Raw genomic sequence first — 19981 nt, forward strand, 5'->3', positions numbered from 1 at the left:
AATTACATTTCCAACATTACAAGGTTTTAAAATAAGATAAAAATAAAGCTACACATGGTGGCACATGGCTGTCATGTCAGCAGCTGAGGCAAGGAGGACTCCTGTGAGTTCAAGACCCGCCTGGGATATGTCTAAAAAAAAAAAAAAAAAAAAGAATACATAAAATGAAAATGTCAGAGCAAGCTGCATGAAGGGTAGGTATTGCTTGGTGGGACTTCGGCTCAGCATCTACGTATACATCAGCTTACAGTGAAAACTGCGTCTCATTTTGGGTATTGCAGTTTCAGAAAAGTGATATATGTGACCCGAAAAATCGGAACCTTCATCTCTGCACCCTCTTCTGCCCAGAGTGGTGATGAGCTGCTGTGGAAGAGACACTGGAAGTCTCCTTCAGCATTTTGCAATCTGACCCGTGACCATGAGGCAGGCCACACCCAGCAGTCTGTCCTTCCAGCTTTGGACAACCGGTCTTAGTACTCGTTTCGCTGTGCTCACACGAATCCTCTTATGTTTCCCTGGACTCTGGAAAAGCAAAGCGCCGCTTCTCCGTGGACTCCTTCCTCGGCTGGGGGCACCTGCAGGCTGCCCTGTTACATAGTCAAACTGCGGCCAGCTCCAAGACACAGATGGCTGTAGTCCCCCAAAATTGCCCGGAGCTCCAGGAGTCAGTGTGTGCCTGGCGAGGAGCCTCGCGGGACACCAGAGCTGGCCTCAGCCCCAGCCGCACTCAGCCTGCAGCCGTCACCCTGCAGTCTGAGCCGGGACGCCACCATCCATCCGCCAAGTACCTGCCGCCCTTGCAGGCATCTCTGCAGCTCGTCCTGGGCTGGGGGGCCTTCTGACTCAGTCTCCTACCTTCCTATCTAAGCCCCTTCCTTTTTCAGTCCTGCTCTGTGCCTGTACCGGCCACACGGCCACCGCGGGTCAGCCTTGTTTCCCAGTGCTCCGTGTGCCCAGTGCCTGTGGGGGCCAGCAGCCTTGGCATATGCACCTTCTAGCCCCCTCCAAGGGCTCAGCTGTCGGAGATGTTGAATCAGTACTGCCTGATGGAAAGTCCATCCTGTCTCAGTGCGAGCCCTGAGCCCTAAACTGGGTGGGATGGGGGAGGGGCAGGAGGGTGTGTGGGCGCGGGGAGGGGCGGGGCTGGCAGGCGCAGGCACCTCACGGGCTGGCTGGGGTGGTGCGCCTTGCTGTGCTGGTTCAGCATCATCTGGGACTGGTCCTGCAGGGCCTCCACATGCTCGGGATCCTTCAGACCCGGAGTCTCTGGGGGAGAGGCCATGCAGTGAGCTCGCCTCTGGGGCTTCCCAGCTAGGCTAGTCCCTCCGGGGTATCAGGGAGGGTGCCAGGGGAAGGAAGCCACGTGTCATCCCTCCCATTCCCCTTCCCCCCCCCCCAGTCCCATGTCTCACCCCATCCTCTGGAGGCTCGGGCAAGACTCTACCTGGCTTGAAGAGGACCAGGGCCTTCATGCAGGCGAACTCTGTGGGGTCCACGGCCAGCGCCCGGAAGCGGGCCACGGTCTCCTGTAGGAAGCGCCGCTCCGTGCTGGCCAGCGCCAGGCGGCCCTGAGAGCTGCCGGCCGCTGAGGCCTCGACCGGAGCCAGCAGGGGACAGCTGTCCAGGGGCAGGGACCACTGGATGGCCCCAAGGAGGAAGAGCTCGCCCCAGGCCTCTTCCAGTAGGATCACCTGTGCTCAGAGAGGGCCAGGGCATCAGGGAAGCCACCACCCCTCTGCTCAGCCCCGGTTGCCTTGAGTTCCCCCAGACAGGATAGGTCGGGCCTGAGTTCAATCCCCAGTTCTGCCAAAAATAAAGAAAAAATGATAGGTGGTGCCAGGACTCAGATGTACTGGCTGACAGCGGTGCTGGCAGTTGGAACACTTCCAGTCCCACTGCCCAGGGACAGTTGGGACACTTAAGGAAGCCTGGAGCCCAGGATGTAGGACAGCCTTGGGACAGTCCCCATAGTGCCCAAGCTGAGTGTGCTCAAAAAAGAGACTTGAGGTTTTGGTGATGTTAGGGATTGGATCTTGGGCGTTCACAGTGAGCTACATCCTTCCCCTTTATTTGAGACAGGATCTAAGTTATCCAGAGGGGAACCCAGGTGGGCCAAGTCCCGGCACCAGTGCATCCCTGGTTACTGTCCCTGCTCCACAGGTATGACACCCAGTGGTCACTACCCAAGCTGGGTGCCTCTCCCCACACAGGGGTACATGGGCTCCCAGCACAGCTGGCTCCAGGGGCTCTAGACTCTGCCCAGCCCAGGCCTGGGGGCCCATAGTTGGCATACCTGGTCACGGAAGGGCAGGTTGGACAGCACTGGCAGGTTCTTGGCCCACTTGACAGCCATGAAGAGCAGGCGAGCTGATGTCTCTTGGACACTGTCCAGGCCACAGGGTGACATGGGGAACTCGGGGTCATTGCTGGTGACATCAATGTTCTCCTCGGCTGTTGGGGGAGGACCATGTGACTTTAGTAGCTCCCCTACAGGAAGCAATGGGAAGGCTGGGGACGAGCAGCCCCTGCGGTGGCCCCCACTGCTCACCATCTTCTGGCTCCAGCTTTGCGCAGGTCTCAGCTGTTATGAGGCTGTCCAGAAACTGGTGGCCCAGGGCTCGGGCCACAGGAGTGGGGCCCCGGGCCCCGGGCCCTGTCAGGGTTGGGTTGGCCACCTGGAGCTTGTGCCGGGGCTCGCTGTTAGACTCAGAGCTGTCCAGCCGGACCTGGGCTGTGCTCCGGGGCTGGCGCTCGTTCTGCACGGCTGTGGACACAGGAGTGGTCAGGATGCACATAACCACACTGCTGTCTCTGCCACCCCTGACCCACCCCCCACTCACCATCCTGGTTCATGCCAGCCTGTAAGCACTTCTTCAGCCGGCAGGCCTGGCACTGGTTGCGATGTGCTTTGTCCACGGGACACATCCCCATGCCCACCTGGCATCTGCAGGGAGCGGGGCGTGGAGTCAGTGTCCTGGCCAGATGGCTGAGGTCTGGGGACAAGAGCTGACAGGTACCCTCACCTGTAGATGAGCCCACGCCGCACACTGCGCTTAAAGAAGCCGCTGCAGCCATTGCAGGCATAGATGCCATAGTGCTTCCCACTGCTGCTGTCCCCACACACGCGGCACTGGAGTGCAGGCCCCGTGGCTGCTGCGGCAGAACAGGGGGAAAGGTGGGCCACACAGACACCGCTGGCTGGCTGTGGCAGGGTCCTCCCTCCCTGTTTATTTCTATGTGAGATGGGCTGGTCTCGAACTTGTGGCGATCTCTTCCTGCCTCAGCCTCCACAGTGCTGGGATGCAAGTGTGCACCACCGCATCTGGCTTCTGTCCCACATTCAGACACAGCCCTCCTTCCCCTCTAGAAAAGCATCCCCCACATTCCCACATCAAGGACCCCAGTGCCAGCTTCTGCCCCACCTACCACTACTTCCCTAGTTCCCCTCCTCTCCTGTGAGTGGCATGTGTCTCCCATAAAAGTACTCCTAGCTTCACCCCTGGGACCTCTCTCCTGCTGAGCCCTCGGGGTGCTTCTGGCCACCCTTCTTCCCCACAGAGCCGTCTTGTCCTGTCTTATCCCCCCATATCTTACCATTCTGGGTCCCTCACTTTCCCCAAATCCCCCAGGATTTGCTCAAGAGTCCAGGCTCACCTCCAAGCAAGGCCGTACCTGCTGGGTCCTCTGCCAGGGCCCACCTGCCGGGAGACTCCTTCCTGGAAGCAGTCACAGTCGCAGGCACAGCAGCAGCCATGTTGGAGCTCCTGTCTCCAACCCTGGCGGAGCGCTGGTGGCCCAGCCCTGGATGGTCCCACAGTGCTTCCGCGTCTGTCTCCCCTCTTCTCTTTGAGTTCCTGTCTCCTTAGGTCTCTCCCACCTCCTGTCCCTGCTGTCTGGACTCAGGAGTGTCCCCAGCTCCCCGAGGTCCCTCACAGCCGTGGCTCTGCTTGAGGAGATTTCTCTCGGGGCGGTGCTGGGTGCAGTTCATGATCCTCTTAATCTTTACTGTCTCCCCAGGGATCAGCAGGCTGCACCATAGCAGCGCCACCAAGGTGCCTCTGGGAGCCGGTCAGTCCCGCTGTCCCCACACAGCTCCTGGGCTGCCAGTGTCCCCAGTCTCTCTGCTGGGTGCCCTCTGCTCTCGTGGCAAGTCCTGAAGGCAGCATGTGGGCCCCACCCTCTGGCCCAGAACTGCACTGAGGCCTCAGCCCACGTCTAACGTGGGGTAGCTGCTTTGGTCTCAGAAACTCCAGCTTCTACCCTGGTGTCTTCTCCCCAAGCTCTTAGCACTACCTGGGCCTCTGCTTCAAGCTATAATCTCAGCTGCTCAGCCTGGGCTCACACTTGCGATCCTCCTGCCTCAGCCTCCCAGGCCAATCTCTTGATACTGGGTGGCTTGGGGACCATCATAGCTTGCTTGAGGCCTTTGCCCCCTGGCAGACTGGCAACCCCTGAGGCCTGCGGGTTGTGCCATATGTATGCAGGGCCCGAGACTGACTGTGGTCAGGAGGCCAGTGTGCAGACAGAGTGGTGGGGGGCAGTTTCTCCCCCACCTGGAGGCTGGGCCTATAGGACAGGGGTGGCAGGGGGGTGCAGCCTGGGGGCTCAGTGGCCCCTGTGGTCTCCCATCCTAGCCTTTTGTCCCCAGCAGGCTCTAGGGAAGACAGGGAGGAAGTGCAGGGGGTGAGGTGGGCTCTGCTTCCTCAGCACCTTCTGGGAAAGAGGACAGGGCAGTGGCAGACACAGGTCCACATCCCTGCTCCCTGCTAGGTCACAGGCCAGGCACCCCTTAGCAATGAACAAACTGTCCAAACCTTAGTGCAAAGGGACGATACCTGTGCCTCCTGCCTTCAGGTACGGCTAGGGACACTGAGTTGGACAACTCCCAGCAGGTGCTTCCTGATGAGATGGAAGAAATCAAAGGGAGCAAGGAGACAAAGAAACTGTAACTAAAAGCCTTGAACTTTTAAGAAGACCTCAACATCCGGGACAGGCCCAAGTTCCCAAGGTAACCAATCGTACCTGCTCAGGACTAGAAGCCCACAAACTGGCTCCCCTGAGGACCCAGCAGCTGGAGCCTGATCCATGATAAGGGGCAGGTGGAGCAAACGCAAACAATGTCCAAATTACTGATCAAGAATGACCATGCCCAGAGCACAGGCTAACACCCTTGGCGTCACCTTTTCCAGGGTTTCCAGCCCTTCAAGGGAGCCACAGATGTCCCCAGTTCCAAACTGTAAGGCCACTCTGCCTTGCATGAATCCCTGGCCATCTGGAGACTGCATCTTTGGAAGCCCAGAAGAAGTTTCAGGAAGGACCCCCGTGTCCAGGGGGCAGAGTGGGGGTGCAGCCCCTGGAAGGGGGTTAACGCTCACTTTGACAGAGCAGCACTATTTCGGATTTGGGAAGTCAGCCCAAGGCTTTGCAGGGTAATCGGCTTTCTGGGGCCTCACAAGATCGAGGCTAGGGGACCAAGGTGCTCACCTGTCCCCCTCTGTCCTCCTGGCTGAAGTCACCTCCAACGAGGATCAGGTCCCCTAAGGGTCAAAGCCTACGTGCTGTCCCTGAATCTGGCTGAGCAGTGGCTCCACTCCACACCCACCCACCCTCTGCTTGAGCTCGGCCACCAGAGCCCCACCATGGGGCTCACCTGCACAGACACTGTGGCCTGGACCAGGACACCCATGGGACTGTGTGCACGGGGGACCAAGGCCGGTCCTGACTCAGCATGAGTGGCCCCCAAGTCTTCAGAGACAGAGAGGTGCTGGGGTCCTGGAGGACGTTCCATCAGCCTGGTGCAACCTGGGAATGCAAGGCCACAGGGGCTCGGGCAGCAATGGTTCCCGTTCAGCGTGTAGCGAGCCCATGGGGATGCCAAGGAAACAGAGTCAGTGACCTGGGGCCCACAGCTCCTGATGTGGGGTGTGTGGAGACTGCGGATGCAAAGGGCGGCTGCAAGCCTGGGTCTGGTCCCCAAAGGCCTGCTCGTCCCAGGCCACTCCCTAGAGACGCCTGGAGCTGAACCCTCCCCCAACCCCCAGTGCCAGATGTGTGGAGAGGGAGCAGGAGCTGAGAACTCGGTCTGGGACCTCAAGGCCAATGCTGCAGTTTTTCCCACAGGTCACAGCAGGGGCACTTTGGGGGTGCAGAGGGAGGACCAGGTCTGAAAGCTGCCTTGGGGAGCAGAGCAACAGATCTGGTGACCTCACAGGCACAGGTGACCGCAGAAGTGCTGGAGTCCTGACACCACAGGAACCCACAACAGCCTTTGTGAATTTGACAGAATAAGCCAACCAGGTGTGCAGCTCTCCCCTAGAGTATGGCTTAGAGTTCACTGCATAGGATAGAGGGGAGATCAGAGGGACAGAGAGACAGAGAGGTGACCTTTTCAAGCATGGAAAGGCCAAGGTGGCGGTGAGGCTGAGCGAGGTCCCTGAGACATTTCTGTCATTCACCGAATCTTTCAGGGCTGACTTTGCCCTTGCTTCGGGCTCTGTTCTACAAACAAAGCAGCATGAAATTCATAGACGTCATGGAGAAAATTCAAAAAGCTGCAACTTGAAGAACAACTTGTATTACGCACCGCAGTGATGGGTCATCGCAAGAGTGGAAAGGCAGGCAGAAAAGGATTCATCTTCTTAGTTCAAGGGCCTGGTGCGGAAGTCGGCCTTCACCCCTGGACGTTGGAGCACAGGCACAGCTCGATTTCTTTACGTTCTTCCCAGCCTGCCCAACCCTCTGCCTTGGTCTCTACGCCCCCTTTCCCCACCTTCATCATTGTCAGTGGTGAAGTTTATTTTATTTTTTGTGGCTGATTCAGCCCACCCTGGGGGCAGGGCTGGTGTGGCATGTGGTGCCGGCGATTGCCTAAATTTACCTAAGTAGGCGCATTAGACCACTGAGCTATCTCGCCGGCCCAGTATTACCATTTTTTAGCTCATATTTACAACATACGATGTTTACATTCATTGTGGGGATATGGTGCACCTATGTGACTCCTCTTAAATCTTACTTCCACTCTACTCACCCTCTGTCCCTTCTTGTTTCCAAAGATCTGTCTCCCCATGTCCTTCTAGCAAACTTTGCTTTGCTCTTTATTTACATTTGGTCTTATTCAAATGAGAGAAAGGAACCATATGGTATTTAAACAAGTGTGTGAGATTTCACTTAACATATTCCAGGTGTATCCATTTTCCTACAAATGTCTTGAGTTTATCCTTCTTTATAGCTGAGTAGTATTCCGTTGCATATAGAAGCCACGTTTTCTTGATCTATTCAGACTGCGTGGTTCTTCTAACTCCTGTCTGGGTCCTTCCAATTAGCCTCCTGCATGGGTCTGCAGCCTGTTAGCACTGTTTCCTCCGCCTGACACAGGCAAGCACAGGATCTAGCTGGGCATCAGCTGGGGGAGAGGCTCCTTGCCCCTCTGCCTTGGCCCTCCACACCTGTTCAGGGCTCGCTGCTCTAAGGAAGTTGCATTCAGTGCCAGTTTTTTTTTTTCCCCCCCCAGTACCGGGGATTGAACTCAGGCTCTTGTGCTTGCCAGGCAAGCACTTATTCTACTGAGCTATCTCCCCAGCCCCTAGGACCAGGTTTTGTCCTTAATGTGGAAGCTTATATCAGGCCAACTTTCTGTCCTTTATCAAACAGGGGAGCCTGGCACCAGTGTCAAGGTTTTACTGCATCTGAGAGCAAGGCTCATAGAATACTTCCAGGACAGGAAGTTGTACTGTGTTTTCCTGATTTCCTACAGTGGGAAGGAATCAGACAAGAACTACAGAACCCATCCAGCAAAAGGCAACTGCAGTGTTTGATCTGCAGCTGTCTGTCTTTGTTTTCACTCTGTTAGAGACAGGGTCTCACTGCGGAGCCCAGACTGCCTTGAGCTGCAGGGGATCCTCCTGCTTCAGCCTCCCCAGTGCTGGGGTCACAGGTATGCGCTGCCACACCCTGCTGTTTTCACTTTATTATGTGGCCCTCTGGCCCTTGTTCTCAGGCAGGTCAGGCCCCAAGCTAGAGGAAAGGACAAGGACAAAAACCCAGCAAAGCGTGGAGCCTGGTGGCTGGGGGTGTGTGGAGGTCCCCCCAATCTGTGATGGCCAGCTGCTGGGGCAGACGCCAAAGGATTACTCAGCTCAAAGCCTCAGATCTGCTGACAAGGCACCAGAGGCCACCTTATCACTAATACAATTATTCCCTGAGGGGGTGGGTCAGCAGCCTCCTATGACTCCCAGCTGGGATGGGGGTGGGGTGGAGCAGGTGAGTGGTGTGCCGGCTAAAGGCTCAGAGAGAGCTGACCTCCTTCCTAGGTTCTGGTCACCAGGAGCTGGTGGGCCAGGGGGAGGGAGATGGCCCAGCCGCCGCTGCCAGGCAGGTGTTAACAGGGCTCCGGGTTTGGGGCAAGGCTCCATCCAGCATGTGTCCTGAGAGGCCTTCTGTTCGGGGATTTCTTCAAAAACGCTCTCCATCACTTCAGGTGAGGGAGCGCAGGCTCCCGAGCTGGACTCCTGGACGCCCGCAGCTCCGCCCCGGAGCCCACCCGAGTGCTGCCTGAGGTTTGAGTCTGAGGCTGCTCCGGCAGCATCTGACTGCGCGCCCACGCAGCCGTGGACGGCGGGCTCAGCCCGCAGCCAAGGTCCCCCGCCCGGGCCCCTGCCTTTGTTCCCTCCCTCGGGAACGTGCTGGCTGCTGAATTTCCTCTTCAGAGCGCTGCCCAAAATACAGCAGCCTTAGCCTGGTTTCACGAACTCCAAGGGAATTTCTGGCCACGGATCACAGGACGCCTTTCTCCCCTAGACGAATCAATGGCTGCTTTTTCTAGAGCAGAGAGTGGAAGGCTCAGAACCTGAGAGGCAGATGCCAGCCGGCAGGGAGTGTCCTCAACAAAGCCCCTCTGTTCGCCTCTCAAGATAACATTGAGAAATAATCAGATCTTGCCACACAGCTTTCTCGGCCCTTGGCAAGCAACAAAAGGCCTGGGCAGAACTGGAAGGGCCCAGCCTGTCCTAAGCTGGGGAGAAGCAAGGCAGTTTGTCCTTAGCTGGGGTGGGGGCTACATGGCTGTAATGCCAGCTTCCTGGGAGGCTGAGGCAGGAAGATGGAAAGTTCAAGGCATAAGAGCCTCCCCTGCGTCTCTGCTGAGGTTTATTTTTGAGGTCCTAGACCACAGCACGACAGCTGCAAGGGTCTATAGAACCCTCTCCAGTGGAACAGTTACTAAGAGTGTGTTCAAGCGTGACCTGGTGTGTACGCTCCTGTGTGACTTTGGTACCGCCTCAGCTGTATTTTTCAACATGCTTTATGAGCTCGCCTTATCAGTTTGTCCACAGTATCGAGTGCCTTTCCGTGGAGGGAAGGGCATGTTCTTTGGAGAGCGTCTCAGAGCACGCACGAGCTCATGGCAATCTAAGATCCGGGGTACAGGATGGGGAGTGGCCCTGCGGCAGCCACAGCCCCGCTAAGTGCAGCCTAGCGCTTCCCACACACAGCTGTCATACTGCAGACCCTCCTCCCCCACCTGCTGGGGCGCGCTCTCTCTCTTTCTCTCTCTTTATATTGGGGATTGAATCCAAGGCCTTTGCTCTGAGCCATAAACCCAGCTCTTTTTATTTTGAGACAGGCTCTCACCAAGTTGCCAGGCTGACCACAAATGTGCAATCCTTCTGCCTCAGCCTCCCAGAGTCTGATGTTGTCCCTTCAACCTTGTGCTTTTTTTCTTTTTGCAGAACCGGGGATTGAACTCAGGCCCTTGCGCTTGCCAGGGAAGCCCTTATTCTACTGAGCCATCTCCCTGGCCCCAACCTGGTGCTTTTTAACAGTTTCTTACACAAGCTTGGGCTGGCGCTGTGATATGCAAGATGCTGCTGTCGTCATCGAAGCAGCTACGTACAGCTTTTAAATACACGATGCCTGTTTCCATTTTATCTGCCAGTGAAATGGTTTATATATGTTGGAAAAATCTTAAGATGAAATAACAAGGAACAACAAAAACAAAAAAGAAATAACAAGGAGCAAAGGACCATGAACACGACACAAAAACCAGAACTGGTTCTCAGAGGCATTCTGACTGATACTAAGTGTAACATATTTTGATATGTAACATTTAAATAAATATTAACATACAACCTATATAATGCAATATGCTATTTAATATAAGTGTTTTTGAAAAATATATTTATGGATCTTTTATGTTTCTTTAGTAGGAATGATGATCTATCGCTTATTTATCTCTGCCTCAGTGTCCCAGAAAGAAATTAGAGACCAGCCTGACAAAGCAGGGACAGTCTCAAAAAAAAAAAAAAAGAAAAAAAAGCCAGTATGACTGAATTGACAACTGCAGTTGATGTTCATGGCAGCTGTGGGTGACAGTCACATGGGTTTCCTTGGTCTATTTTTTGTTTGTTTGCTTTCCTTCAACTAGGCCTCACATGGGACTATGTAGCCCAGGGCAGCCTCCAACTTGAGGTGATCCTCCTACCTCAGCCTTCTCAGTGCCAGGATTGCAGGCCTGCACCTTTACACTCAGCTTTTCCTGCCCTATTAGCTCTGATTTTGTTTGTAACTGAAATTTCACTCATACACACTGACTGCATGAAATGTGAGACCAGTAGGGTGTTGGCTGACCTTGGGATGCCCTCTGGACACACACACTCTGGTCCAAGCCCTTTCTGCCCCCCCATACCTTCCCAGGCATGTAGATTGGGGGTGACGTACAGAGTGTTGGGGTGGGGGATTTGGGGGTGGGACCCTTCTGTGAAGACACCAGATGGCATGTGGGGCGGAGCCAGGATCTGCCCTCCCCTTCTGGTCTACACCGGGTCCTGGCCACTTGCATCATCCCTCCCCTCTGCCCACAGTTCAATACCATCTTGAATTGGTCCCCTGTGGACCTTGGCCTCCACATCCGGTCACCATCATCAGTTATTAGTGTCCATGAATACCCTCCACCATGAACACGAGCTCTAGGAACAGAAATCCCTTCTGTGTCACTGAAGGCTGGACACATGGAGGGGTGGCTAATTGTTTTCAAGTGACTACATGAGCACAAGGCTGTACTGGGTCCCTCGATGCTCACGGCTCGGAGCAGTGCCCAGGCCTGGGGCTCTTGCCAGCTGCCATCACCTTCCCTCCTGGCTAAGATCGACTGGGTGACTCTGGTAAGAGAAGGGTTGCTGTGGTGGAGGGAGGAGGCATTCTCAAGGGAGCGGTGCTCCAAGAACCCTGATCCAAGCGCTGTTTCCCAAGAGGTCTTCCTCAGTCTTCCCTGAAGGGACAGGAGCCGGCAGAAGCTCGGCTCCAAGACTGCTTGTCCCTTGCTGGCGGCCTCCGCCCAGCCCTCTGTTCTCTCTGTTCTGGGATGGCATCCCCTCCCAGCTGGTGCTTATTGCCCAGCTAATCACACAGCTGTGGGACCTCTGCCCTCTCCCACCGCCCAGCAAGGCCACCACAGCGACACACTCGTCAGCCAGCAGTTTGCCCACTTCATAGTGTTTCATTTCCCAAATTTTAGCATCTTTGATGGAATTGGAAATTTCAGACTTCATTAGTACCTCGATGCCTCTTCAGCATAGGATTTACAGCTTAGTGACTGCTTCTGGCAGCATTGTCTCATGTTTAACACAGTTTTGGTCTTTTCTGCCCAGGCACCAAAGGGGAGCACTTGTGACAGGGGGCCACGAGGCATCTCTGTCCCATCAGAACAGCTGCTGTGTTTGTGTCCTGACACCCAGACTGGGGCAGGAGAGCTCCTGTCACACCATAACCGCTAAAAGTTGGGTGCTGCATGGAAAGGATTTCCCACAGACTCAGGGAATGTCACCTTTGCAGTGAAATAGTGTTCCTTAGAAAGGATTTCCTGTGTCTCCAAGGGAACCACAGAGACCATTTGAGCAGACTTTGCTTTTCTTATTCTATGGGCCACTGCCTGAAGGGTTCAGGAACAGTGTGGAAGGAGGTCATCTGCAAGCTAAAGCTGGGCAGTGCGGTCAAGTTAAACGTGGAGGACATACCGGTGACAAGGAGACATCCCCACACAGGGGCCATCCTGCAGTGGTTCCTGGCCAGGTGGCTTCATTGTGTCACACATGCAGAGTCAGAAAAGGAGGAAAGCAATAGGGCCAGCAGACAGGCGGGTGCCTTCCAGCTGGAAAGGGGCCTGGGTGGGAGGAGGTCATGGGGGCTGATGGGGACTCAGAGCACCTGGGGCCACTGACTCAGTGCTGATCAGGAGGTGATGCCCTGAACCTGACAGCTGGCGCGTTCTGCATTCTGACCACCTGCTGCTCCCTTGTGTGGGCACCACCGGGATAAATGAGCTCTTTATTTAGTTTTGTTTTTATTAGTACGCATTAGCAGTACACGTTTGCATTCATCTTGGGGGCGAGTTACCTTATGTAATATAGCTTAATTCTTTTTATCCCTTTGCAGGTAAGAATAGCCACCGAACCCATTTTTGGCCAATATGATCTAAGAGAAAGTTGGCCAGCTACAGGAGAGGATTCTGGGAATGTGTTTGCTTCCCTGGTAAACAGAGACAAATGCAGCTGCAAACTGCCCTTCCTGAAGATGGATGTGACAGCTGGATCAGTAGAAGCTGTCTCACCATGAGGCAGAGGTCTAGAGATGCCAAAAAAATAGGCCTTTAAGCCCTCGAGTTCCTGAACAAGTGCCAGCAACTGTTTCCCTCTCAATTTGTTACAAAAGAGAAACACCTTCCTAAATCTAAATAGTGGTCAGGCTTGCTTCTATGCATGGCCAAATGAATGCCTCAGTGACACCCAGATGATCTCTTTAGCAAAGTTAAGTTGTGTATAATTCCCAACTTACCCCCTTCCCAGGTTAAGTCTGCGATTCTAGACTTTACAAAAGACTTTTTCTATGCAGGTGGGGCACAAGGTCTGGCTGCACAGTTCAGGTGGACTCTGACCTTGCAGCAGTTCCCCCTGCCTCAGCCTCTGAGTGCTGGGGTCACAGGAGTGCACCAGTGGCTGGCGCTCTGTTTACTGAGGCTACGCCCGGTACCCTAACAGGCCCAGTTGTGCAGAGCCCACACGTGAGAAGCCAGCTGGGCTTGAGACAGCTGAACCGTTTTTGGAAGGCGCTGCTGGAACAGTGCAGAGAGAACATGACTAGGGTCGGAGGAAACACGCACATGTTCACACTGCAGATCTTTTAACTGTTTATTGTATTTTTACAATAAAAATAAATTAGTCATACACAAAATAATTGTCATTTTTCCTGAAAACAGGCCGTATTTACTCGTATAATCCACCATGCGCTCTCCACTCTATAGAACAGTCTCACTCCGCCCAGGGGCAGGGGCGGATGGAGTGTGCAGTATGCTCCTGGCCTCTGCATCCTGGCTACGCAGTCACAGGACAACCTGTTGCCCTGGCCCAGTCCCCAGAGGGACCACTGGAGCCACAGGCCTTCAAGCCTCTCCCTGCCCGATCTGCAGCTCTGACCCTGTTGGCCTAACGGCAGGTGACACAAGGAGGACAAGAAGGATGTGGGACAGGCCATGTGTCCTCAGAATACACAGGGACAAGACGCAGGCAGATTATACGAGGAAATAAATGTTAAAGTGGAAAGACAGAAATTATGTCCAGGAACGATGCCCGAGTGAAAGCCCTGAACAGTCAGAAGGAGAGTAATTTATGTTTGCTCTTAAACCCCAATGAGTTTGACTCTTCTGTGTACTAAATGATGGTAAAAATGGACTTAGAATAAGGCAGTATGGGGTAGTGGCATTCCAGGAAGCTGGTTAGTATGGACAGAGATTTTGCACAAAAGTGGATGGTATATGCAAATAAATACCTATTCGGTCCCTTTAAAATTAACATACTCTAAATTATAGAACTATTTTGGTGTAGTGACTTATTCTGCAGATAGAGTTCAGAATACATATTTCCTATAAACATCTTGTATTTACAAAGAACAACATAATAAGTTATCACAAAGTATATCCTTCTGTCAAACCGCAGAGAGGAGCAGGGGGTCCAGGCAGGTAGGGGTTCCTTGGAGGTAACAGAAGGGGTTTCCTGGCACTGAGCAGGGGCTCACCGTCTGGAAGACACTGAGCACACTGGCTGGGAGTTGTCACTGTCTAGTGGTTCCTGAGCCAGGGCACAAAGAGAATCTGGGTAGAATGAGGACTCAGGGATGGTTCAGGGCAGAGAGAATCACTCTGCCCCGAAGTGGTAGAGGAAAGCCAGAAACTGAGAGAGGCAGGTGGGAGGTAAAGGGCTCCTGGCTCCTGGACGTGCTGTCTCCCTGGCCATACCACATTTGTGTCCTCTGTGACACAGGACCAGACGGACATCTCTCCCCATGCTGCCAGTGGTTCTCAGACATACGAAGCCACATGCTTAGGGGACAGAAGCATCGATGGGTCTGAAATGGCCCACGTGGGAGCAAAAGCTGGGAGTGGGACGGGACGCTTGTGGGTTGCACTTGAAGTCCTCACCAAGCTGTTCTATTAACATAAGTGCCCAAACCCTGACTTGGAAGTGACCCTGAACATCATGGTGGCCAGCCGGTTGTCTGAGACCCTCTCCTATATCCTGACACAGGGCCATCTGGTTTTGGTGATATCTCTAAGGATGGGCCAGTCACCACTGGCCACAAGCTTTCTGACACTGCCAAGTGGTTCTCCTGCAAGAGCAAACATCCAACTCCCTGTAACTTCTCTCTCCTGGCCTAGGATGGCTCCCATGGGGCCGAACCATCCCCACACCCCACACTCTTACAAGGTGTCCCGCTCTCTCTATCCAGCCCAGCTGGTTTTCCCCACCTGGACATTCCACACGGGCAACAGTCTCCCAAGGTGTGGCCCCAGATGAAATGTGGCACCCATGTCTTCTTGGGTCACCTAAACCCTTGTGAATTTTATTTATTTTTGCCAGGCAAGCGCTTATTCTACTGAGTCATCTCCCCAGCCCCGTGAATTTTATTTTTTGGTGGCTTTATTCTACTTTCTTCAGCTTTGTTCACTGAAATACATCGCCTAACCTTTTCCTTGTATGGTTTTTAAACATCCAAAGGTAAATCTTTAGGTTGCTTCCTGGTGAGCTGTTAAGATCTGGACTGTAATCCACTCTTCTGATCTGTTTAGATCCGGCAGCTGTTAGCTAAGCCAGCAGTTCTCTATTTCCTGTCAGTCAGTTTCTCTTCCAGTAAAGCACTGACTTCCCCATCCAAACTGTTAAAAATGGCAAAGACTGGATTTGGTCTCCACCTGCTGGGCTGATGCAGAATATTCAACGTGGCTTCGCTTCTGCTTCTGGTTGTCTCTTATCCCTTCTATTTCTGTATTCTTCTTCTTTTGAAAATTGTTACCCTGACTCTACCTGAGCACTATTAGTGGACAATGATGAAAACAGAAAACACTGGCTTAGTACACTAATACCTAGATTTCTCTTGGTGCCAAACCGTTCGCTTGATGAGAACAAGTCAAGCTAGTGTCTCCTATTTTCTCTCCTTTCATAAAGCTACCCTGGGAATGAGGGACTGATGTATACTCAGGGGAATGAAGAAAGAGTTCATTCCTGCTGGGACGGGAAGACAGAGGGACAGATGCAATCGGTTTTGACAGCTACCCCAGGGGTTCCCTCAGGCTGGGCTGCCCCGAAACCTTTCCTGCGGGGAACTGTCTCCCTCTAGTGGCGGGTTTGCAAAGAGCTTTGCAACGTCGGGTATTTCCTGTCCCTTTCCAAACCCTTCAGGTGGGCCCTGAGTCTGGGTAGGACAGAGGTCAGGAGGTGGCCCTTGCCCTAGGCTGGGAGAAGCACGACTTCGCTCCGAGGTTTTGCTGAGTTCTGCAAGGGAAAACACATAACAGCTGTATCTAATTTTAAAATTGCAGGGAACAAGGCAACGCAGTACGGGGGCGGCAGGGGGGCGGTGTTAAAATATGAATTCTCATTCTGCATTCTGGCCAAGGAAGGAAGGAGGAAGCCTGGGAAGGTGCTGGTGGGTGATGACAGGACAGAGGGGGGATAGGTGCTGGGAAAGGAGACAGCATCTCTGGAGAAGAGTGCCCCAAGGTGGGCTTTCCTGGGCTTCACCCTGGCACAGGACCACAGGAAACACCCAAGTCCTGGTGGGATGCGCCACGCAGCAGACTGTGTGGTCAGGGGCTGAAATGAGAACTGCACACCCAGCGCTTCCTCGGGCTGCAAGCAACAAAGCCTCTGTTCTGATTACCTGGTCCCAAATATGTGTGGACCCCAAGAATAGCTCGACTGTTTGCTCGAAAGAAGCCCCCTAGCTGGGGTCCCCTTCTCCCTGTGAAGGCACAGGCTGGCTCAACTCCACACGCGGCAGAATGGCCATGTCCTGGGAGGACCCCCGTTCTCTCAGAGGTGGCTAGGTAGCACGGGGGAGCCTCAGGACACGTGGATGCTAAGGAGGTACAGCCATCACTGATCCAGGCCTGAGAATTCCTGAGCTGAAAGGACTGGGGCGTTGCCCTCCAACAGGTCAGGGAAGTCTCTTTAGGGACAAGGCGCTCCCTTGGGGTGGTGGTCTGCGCCCCTCGTGGATGGCTTGGATTGCTGGAGCTCTTTCTTTGTTCACCTAAACCAGCCTCCTGTCTCTACCCCTTGGCATTGGCGGCCCCTGTGGGTGGCGAAAAATTGCAAGCAGCTCAAATGGTCTGCTCAATCAGCAGGCCCTAAAGGCATAGCCTGTGGGAAAACAGGACACCAGACAGGGCTAGGACAGGAACCTGTATTTCCCGGGCATCTCTGGTCTCCTAGTGGTACCCTGTGGTGCAGCAGTGGGACCTGCCTGTCATCTGAACAGAGGGAGAGGATGGGATGCCCTGGAAATGCATCCGGGCCCTCCAAGTTCAGGAGCTGGCAAAACACCCCCAGAGTACCACCCAGAGAGAGGCTAGAGGAATGCAAGTGGGTGGCTGCCAATCCTCATCAACTTAATGGTCAAAATGCTTAGGGGTAAGCGTAAGGCTTGTTTGGAAAGGGAAATATGCCCAGGACCTCGAATGGGAGACATTTACAAGTCCACAGTTGTTTAGCTTGATATTCTTCTTGATGGAGGAAAGAAAAACAATATTGAAATTGCTTTTTGTTTTCTAGGTGTGCTGCACCCCTGCTCAGGCCAGAGCCCTCTGCAGTTCTCTTGCTGGGTGAAGTGAATTGGGGTTCATGGCTTCTCCCAGGCCAGCTGCATGAATGCAGGTCGTGGTCAAGTCTAGGGGAAGTGAGGGCCGTGAGTCATGTGGGCGAGGGGAGGCGTGTGAGGCACAGAGAAAAAGCCACAGAGCGCTCCTGAAAGACCCGAGTGAGACTTGGAAGCTCTGCGGGGCTCTCAGCTTAGACCCCACAGCAGCCATGCACAGCATGGAGCCTGGGAGAGATGGCTGAGGGTGGTGAGAGGGACATGTTGTCACTTGGGGCAGCGCCAGCATAGCAGGCAACCCCTTGGCTCTCCCTGTGGCTGTCCTGTTCCCAGCACAGGGATCTGCTGCTGCTCCTGCTGCTGCTGCACTTAGGGAAGCTGGAGCTGTCCCTCTGTGGAGGGGAAGAACCTGGCATGGGACATGGGACCCGAGCCTCACACTGCAGAGGGGAGAAGCTGAATCCCAGGCTGTGTTTGCTGCGGGGCAACTTCTCAGCCTTCTGCCTGGAAAGGAGACAGCCACCTTCAGGCCCCAGGAGGTGATGGTGGTAGGTGAAGGCTGTGGGCAGATAACTGGGCAGGCGACTGGGCAGGTACTCAGCTCTGCCACATGACAGTTCCTGAGATGGGCCTCAGTTTCCTTATTAAAAAAAAAAGTGGAAATGGGAGAATTACTCATCCACTGCCTCTCAGACACTAAGGAGCCAGTATTCGGGAAAACACTGGCTGCAGCACCAGACAGCCCTGCTGATGTAGGCATCCTAAGGCAGGAAGATGGGCTGATGGCTTGGAGGGTGAAAATACGTCACAGCGGGGTTCATTGTCAGAGAGGCTGAGGAGGTCTGCCAGGGGGCACTGCCTCCTCTGACCCCCAGGTAGTACCCACTTTGGAGAGGCCAGAAGCACCGGGTCACATGGGGCAGCTCCCAGCAGGGATATCTGCTGACTTGGACAGCACCAGGGCTGTGTGGGCACCATTTGCAGGTGCTGGCTTCCTGGAGTCTTGAGTCCATGGCACTGCTCAGAGGGCAGCTGTGGCTTTCTAATGCCCTGGCACCGAGCTCCTAGCACAGAAGGAGCATGTGGCCAGAGATGAGGGTAGCCAGCAGTGCTCTAGGACAGGGTATGCGTTATCTGCTCCCCAGGAGGCCGGCGTGCTTGGCGGCCACCCGGGCACAAGACGCGCAGCAGGCTGTCTTGTAGTAGTTGTAGACACAGAGGCGTGCCTGCACCACCACATTGCAGTTGTAGTACTTGTCCTGGCAGTTTTCATCTGTGGGGGAGAGAACAAAAGAGACTCCCTGAGCCCAAAATAGTCCTAGACCAGTGGAGAGTAAGGACAGTGGGCACATCTTTTCATTCTGGCCCTGCCATTTATCACCTCTGTGAGATATGTGTGTGCCAGCAACTTAGAGTGTCTATCATCCACCCATCCACCACCCATCCACCCATCCATCCACCCATCCACCCATCCACCCACCCATCCACCTATCCATCCACCCATCCACCCATCCACCCACCCACTTATCCACCCTTGCATCATCCATCCATCCATCTACCCATCCACCCATCCATCCACCTATCCACCTATCCATCCATCCATCCATCCATCCATCCATCCATCCATCCATCCATCCACTCACCCACCCACCCATCATTCCATCCATCCATCCACCCACCTACCCATCCTTCCATCCATTCGTTCATCCATCCATCCATCCATCCATCCATCCATCCATCCACCCATCCACCCACCATTCCATCTGTCCATCCATCCACTCATTCATCTATCCATCCACCCATCCACCCACCTATCCATCCATCCATCCATCCATCCATCCATCCATCCATCCATCCACCCACCCACCCACCTACCCATCCTTCCATCCATCCATTCATCCATCCATCCATCCACCCATTCACCCACCATTCCATCTGTCCATCCATCCTCTCATTCATCTATCCATCCATCCATCCATCCATCCATCCATCCATCCATCCATCCACCCATCCATCTATCCATCCATCCATTTTTTTAAGACAAGATCTCACTATCTGGTTCATGCTGGCCTTGAATTCATTATGTAGCTCAGGCTGGCCTCAAATGCCTGTGGTCCTCCTGACTTAGTTTCTTGAGGTCTGGGATGATAGGTATGCACCACCGTGTCCTGCTGGCTCTTGCTTTTCCATGTAAATTTAAGACCCAGTCTGCGAGACTTTTGTATGCAAAGCCCTGTTAGGGTTTTGATGAACAGTGCTTGAATAGACAGATTAACGTGAGAAGAAACTGACTGTGTACTTCTCAACTGGATGCTTTGTTGTATTACTCACAAATGTATTTAAATATTGTAACGCTCACCAGCCTTTTTCCGGGCATCTGTGTACTCTCCCTAGGTGGTGTAGCATGCTTAGCCATTTCCTCTATGGATGGAAATGGCTTTGCTTTGCTTTTGATTTCTGTGAGTTTTTAAAAATCATTAAATTTACTTGTTAGGGTTGAGGGTCCACCCCAGGGCCTCTTGCGTGCTGTGCGTGTGTGGCTGGCCCTGCAGTCACACCCCCAGCCCTTGTTTGTTAATCCTACAGTGTTTATTGAGCCCTGTTCTTCAAGTGGATGTGCATTTCATACACTTTTAAGAGCGCATGTTTAGTCTAAACTCCTGCAAGTCGAAGATAATGATCTCCTGACCGCTCACACCAAGGCACGGAGCTTGAGCCCTTCCTCTGCAGCTTTGCCTGCGACGATGAGTCATGTTGAGAGTCTGCCGAGTTTACAGAAAAATCGGTGGTCCTGTGCTTTTTAAAATTTGCATTGCTGATACTAGCTGCATATATATATATA

At 53.9% G+C, this 19981-nt stretch overlaps 2 protein-coding genes across 2 annotated transcripts in view; both read right to left on the minus strand.

Annotated features, from left to right (window-relative positions):
• Nr2e3 (nuclear receptor subfamily 2 group E member 3) overlaps positions 1-3988 on the minus strand; it is a 5152-nt gene extending 1164 nt beyond the window's left edge. The window contains exons 1-8 of the mRNA XM_012514182.2: positions 3934-3988; positions 3673-3801; positions 3024-3150; positions 2841-2944; positions 2549-2764; positions 2294-2451; positions 1445-1691; positions 1161-1266 (exon numbers count right to left, since the gene is read on the minus strand). Of these exons, the coding sequence (XP_012369636.2) occupies positions 1161-1266; positions 1445-1691; positions 2294-2451; positions 2549-2764; positions 2841-2944; positions 3024-3150; positions 3673-3801; positions 3934-3988 (1142 nt within the window). The remainder of the gene's footprint in view (positions 1-1160; positions 1267-1444; positions 1692-2293; positions 2452-2548; positions 2765-2840; positions 2945-3023; positions 3151-3672; positions 3802-3933) is intronic.
• Positions 3989-13171: 9183 nt separating this feature from the next.
• Positions 13172-19981, minus strand: part of Thsd4 (thrombospondin type 1 domain containing 4) — a 563475-nt gene continuing 556665 nt past the window's right edge. Inside the window, exon 18 of the mRNA XM_023712634.1 lies at positions 13172-18412. Within this exon, the coding sequence (XP_023568402.1) occupies positions 18270-18412 (143 nt within the window). The 3' untranslated portion in view covers positions 13172-18269. The remainder of the gene's footprint in view (positions 18413-19981) is intronic.

Source organism: Octodon degus, unplaced genomic scaffold (genome assembly GCF_000260255.1).
Source record: "Octodon degus isolate 3935 unplaced genomic scaffold, OctDeg1.0 scaffold00026, whole genome shotgun sequence".
Taxonomy (NCBI): Eukaryota; Metazoa; Chordata; class Mammalia; order Rodentia; family Octodontidae; genus Octodon; species Octodon degus.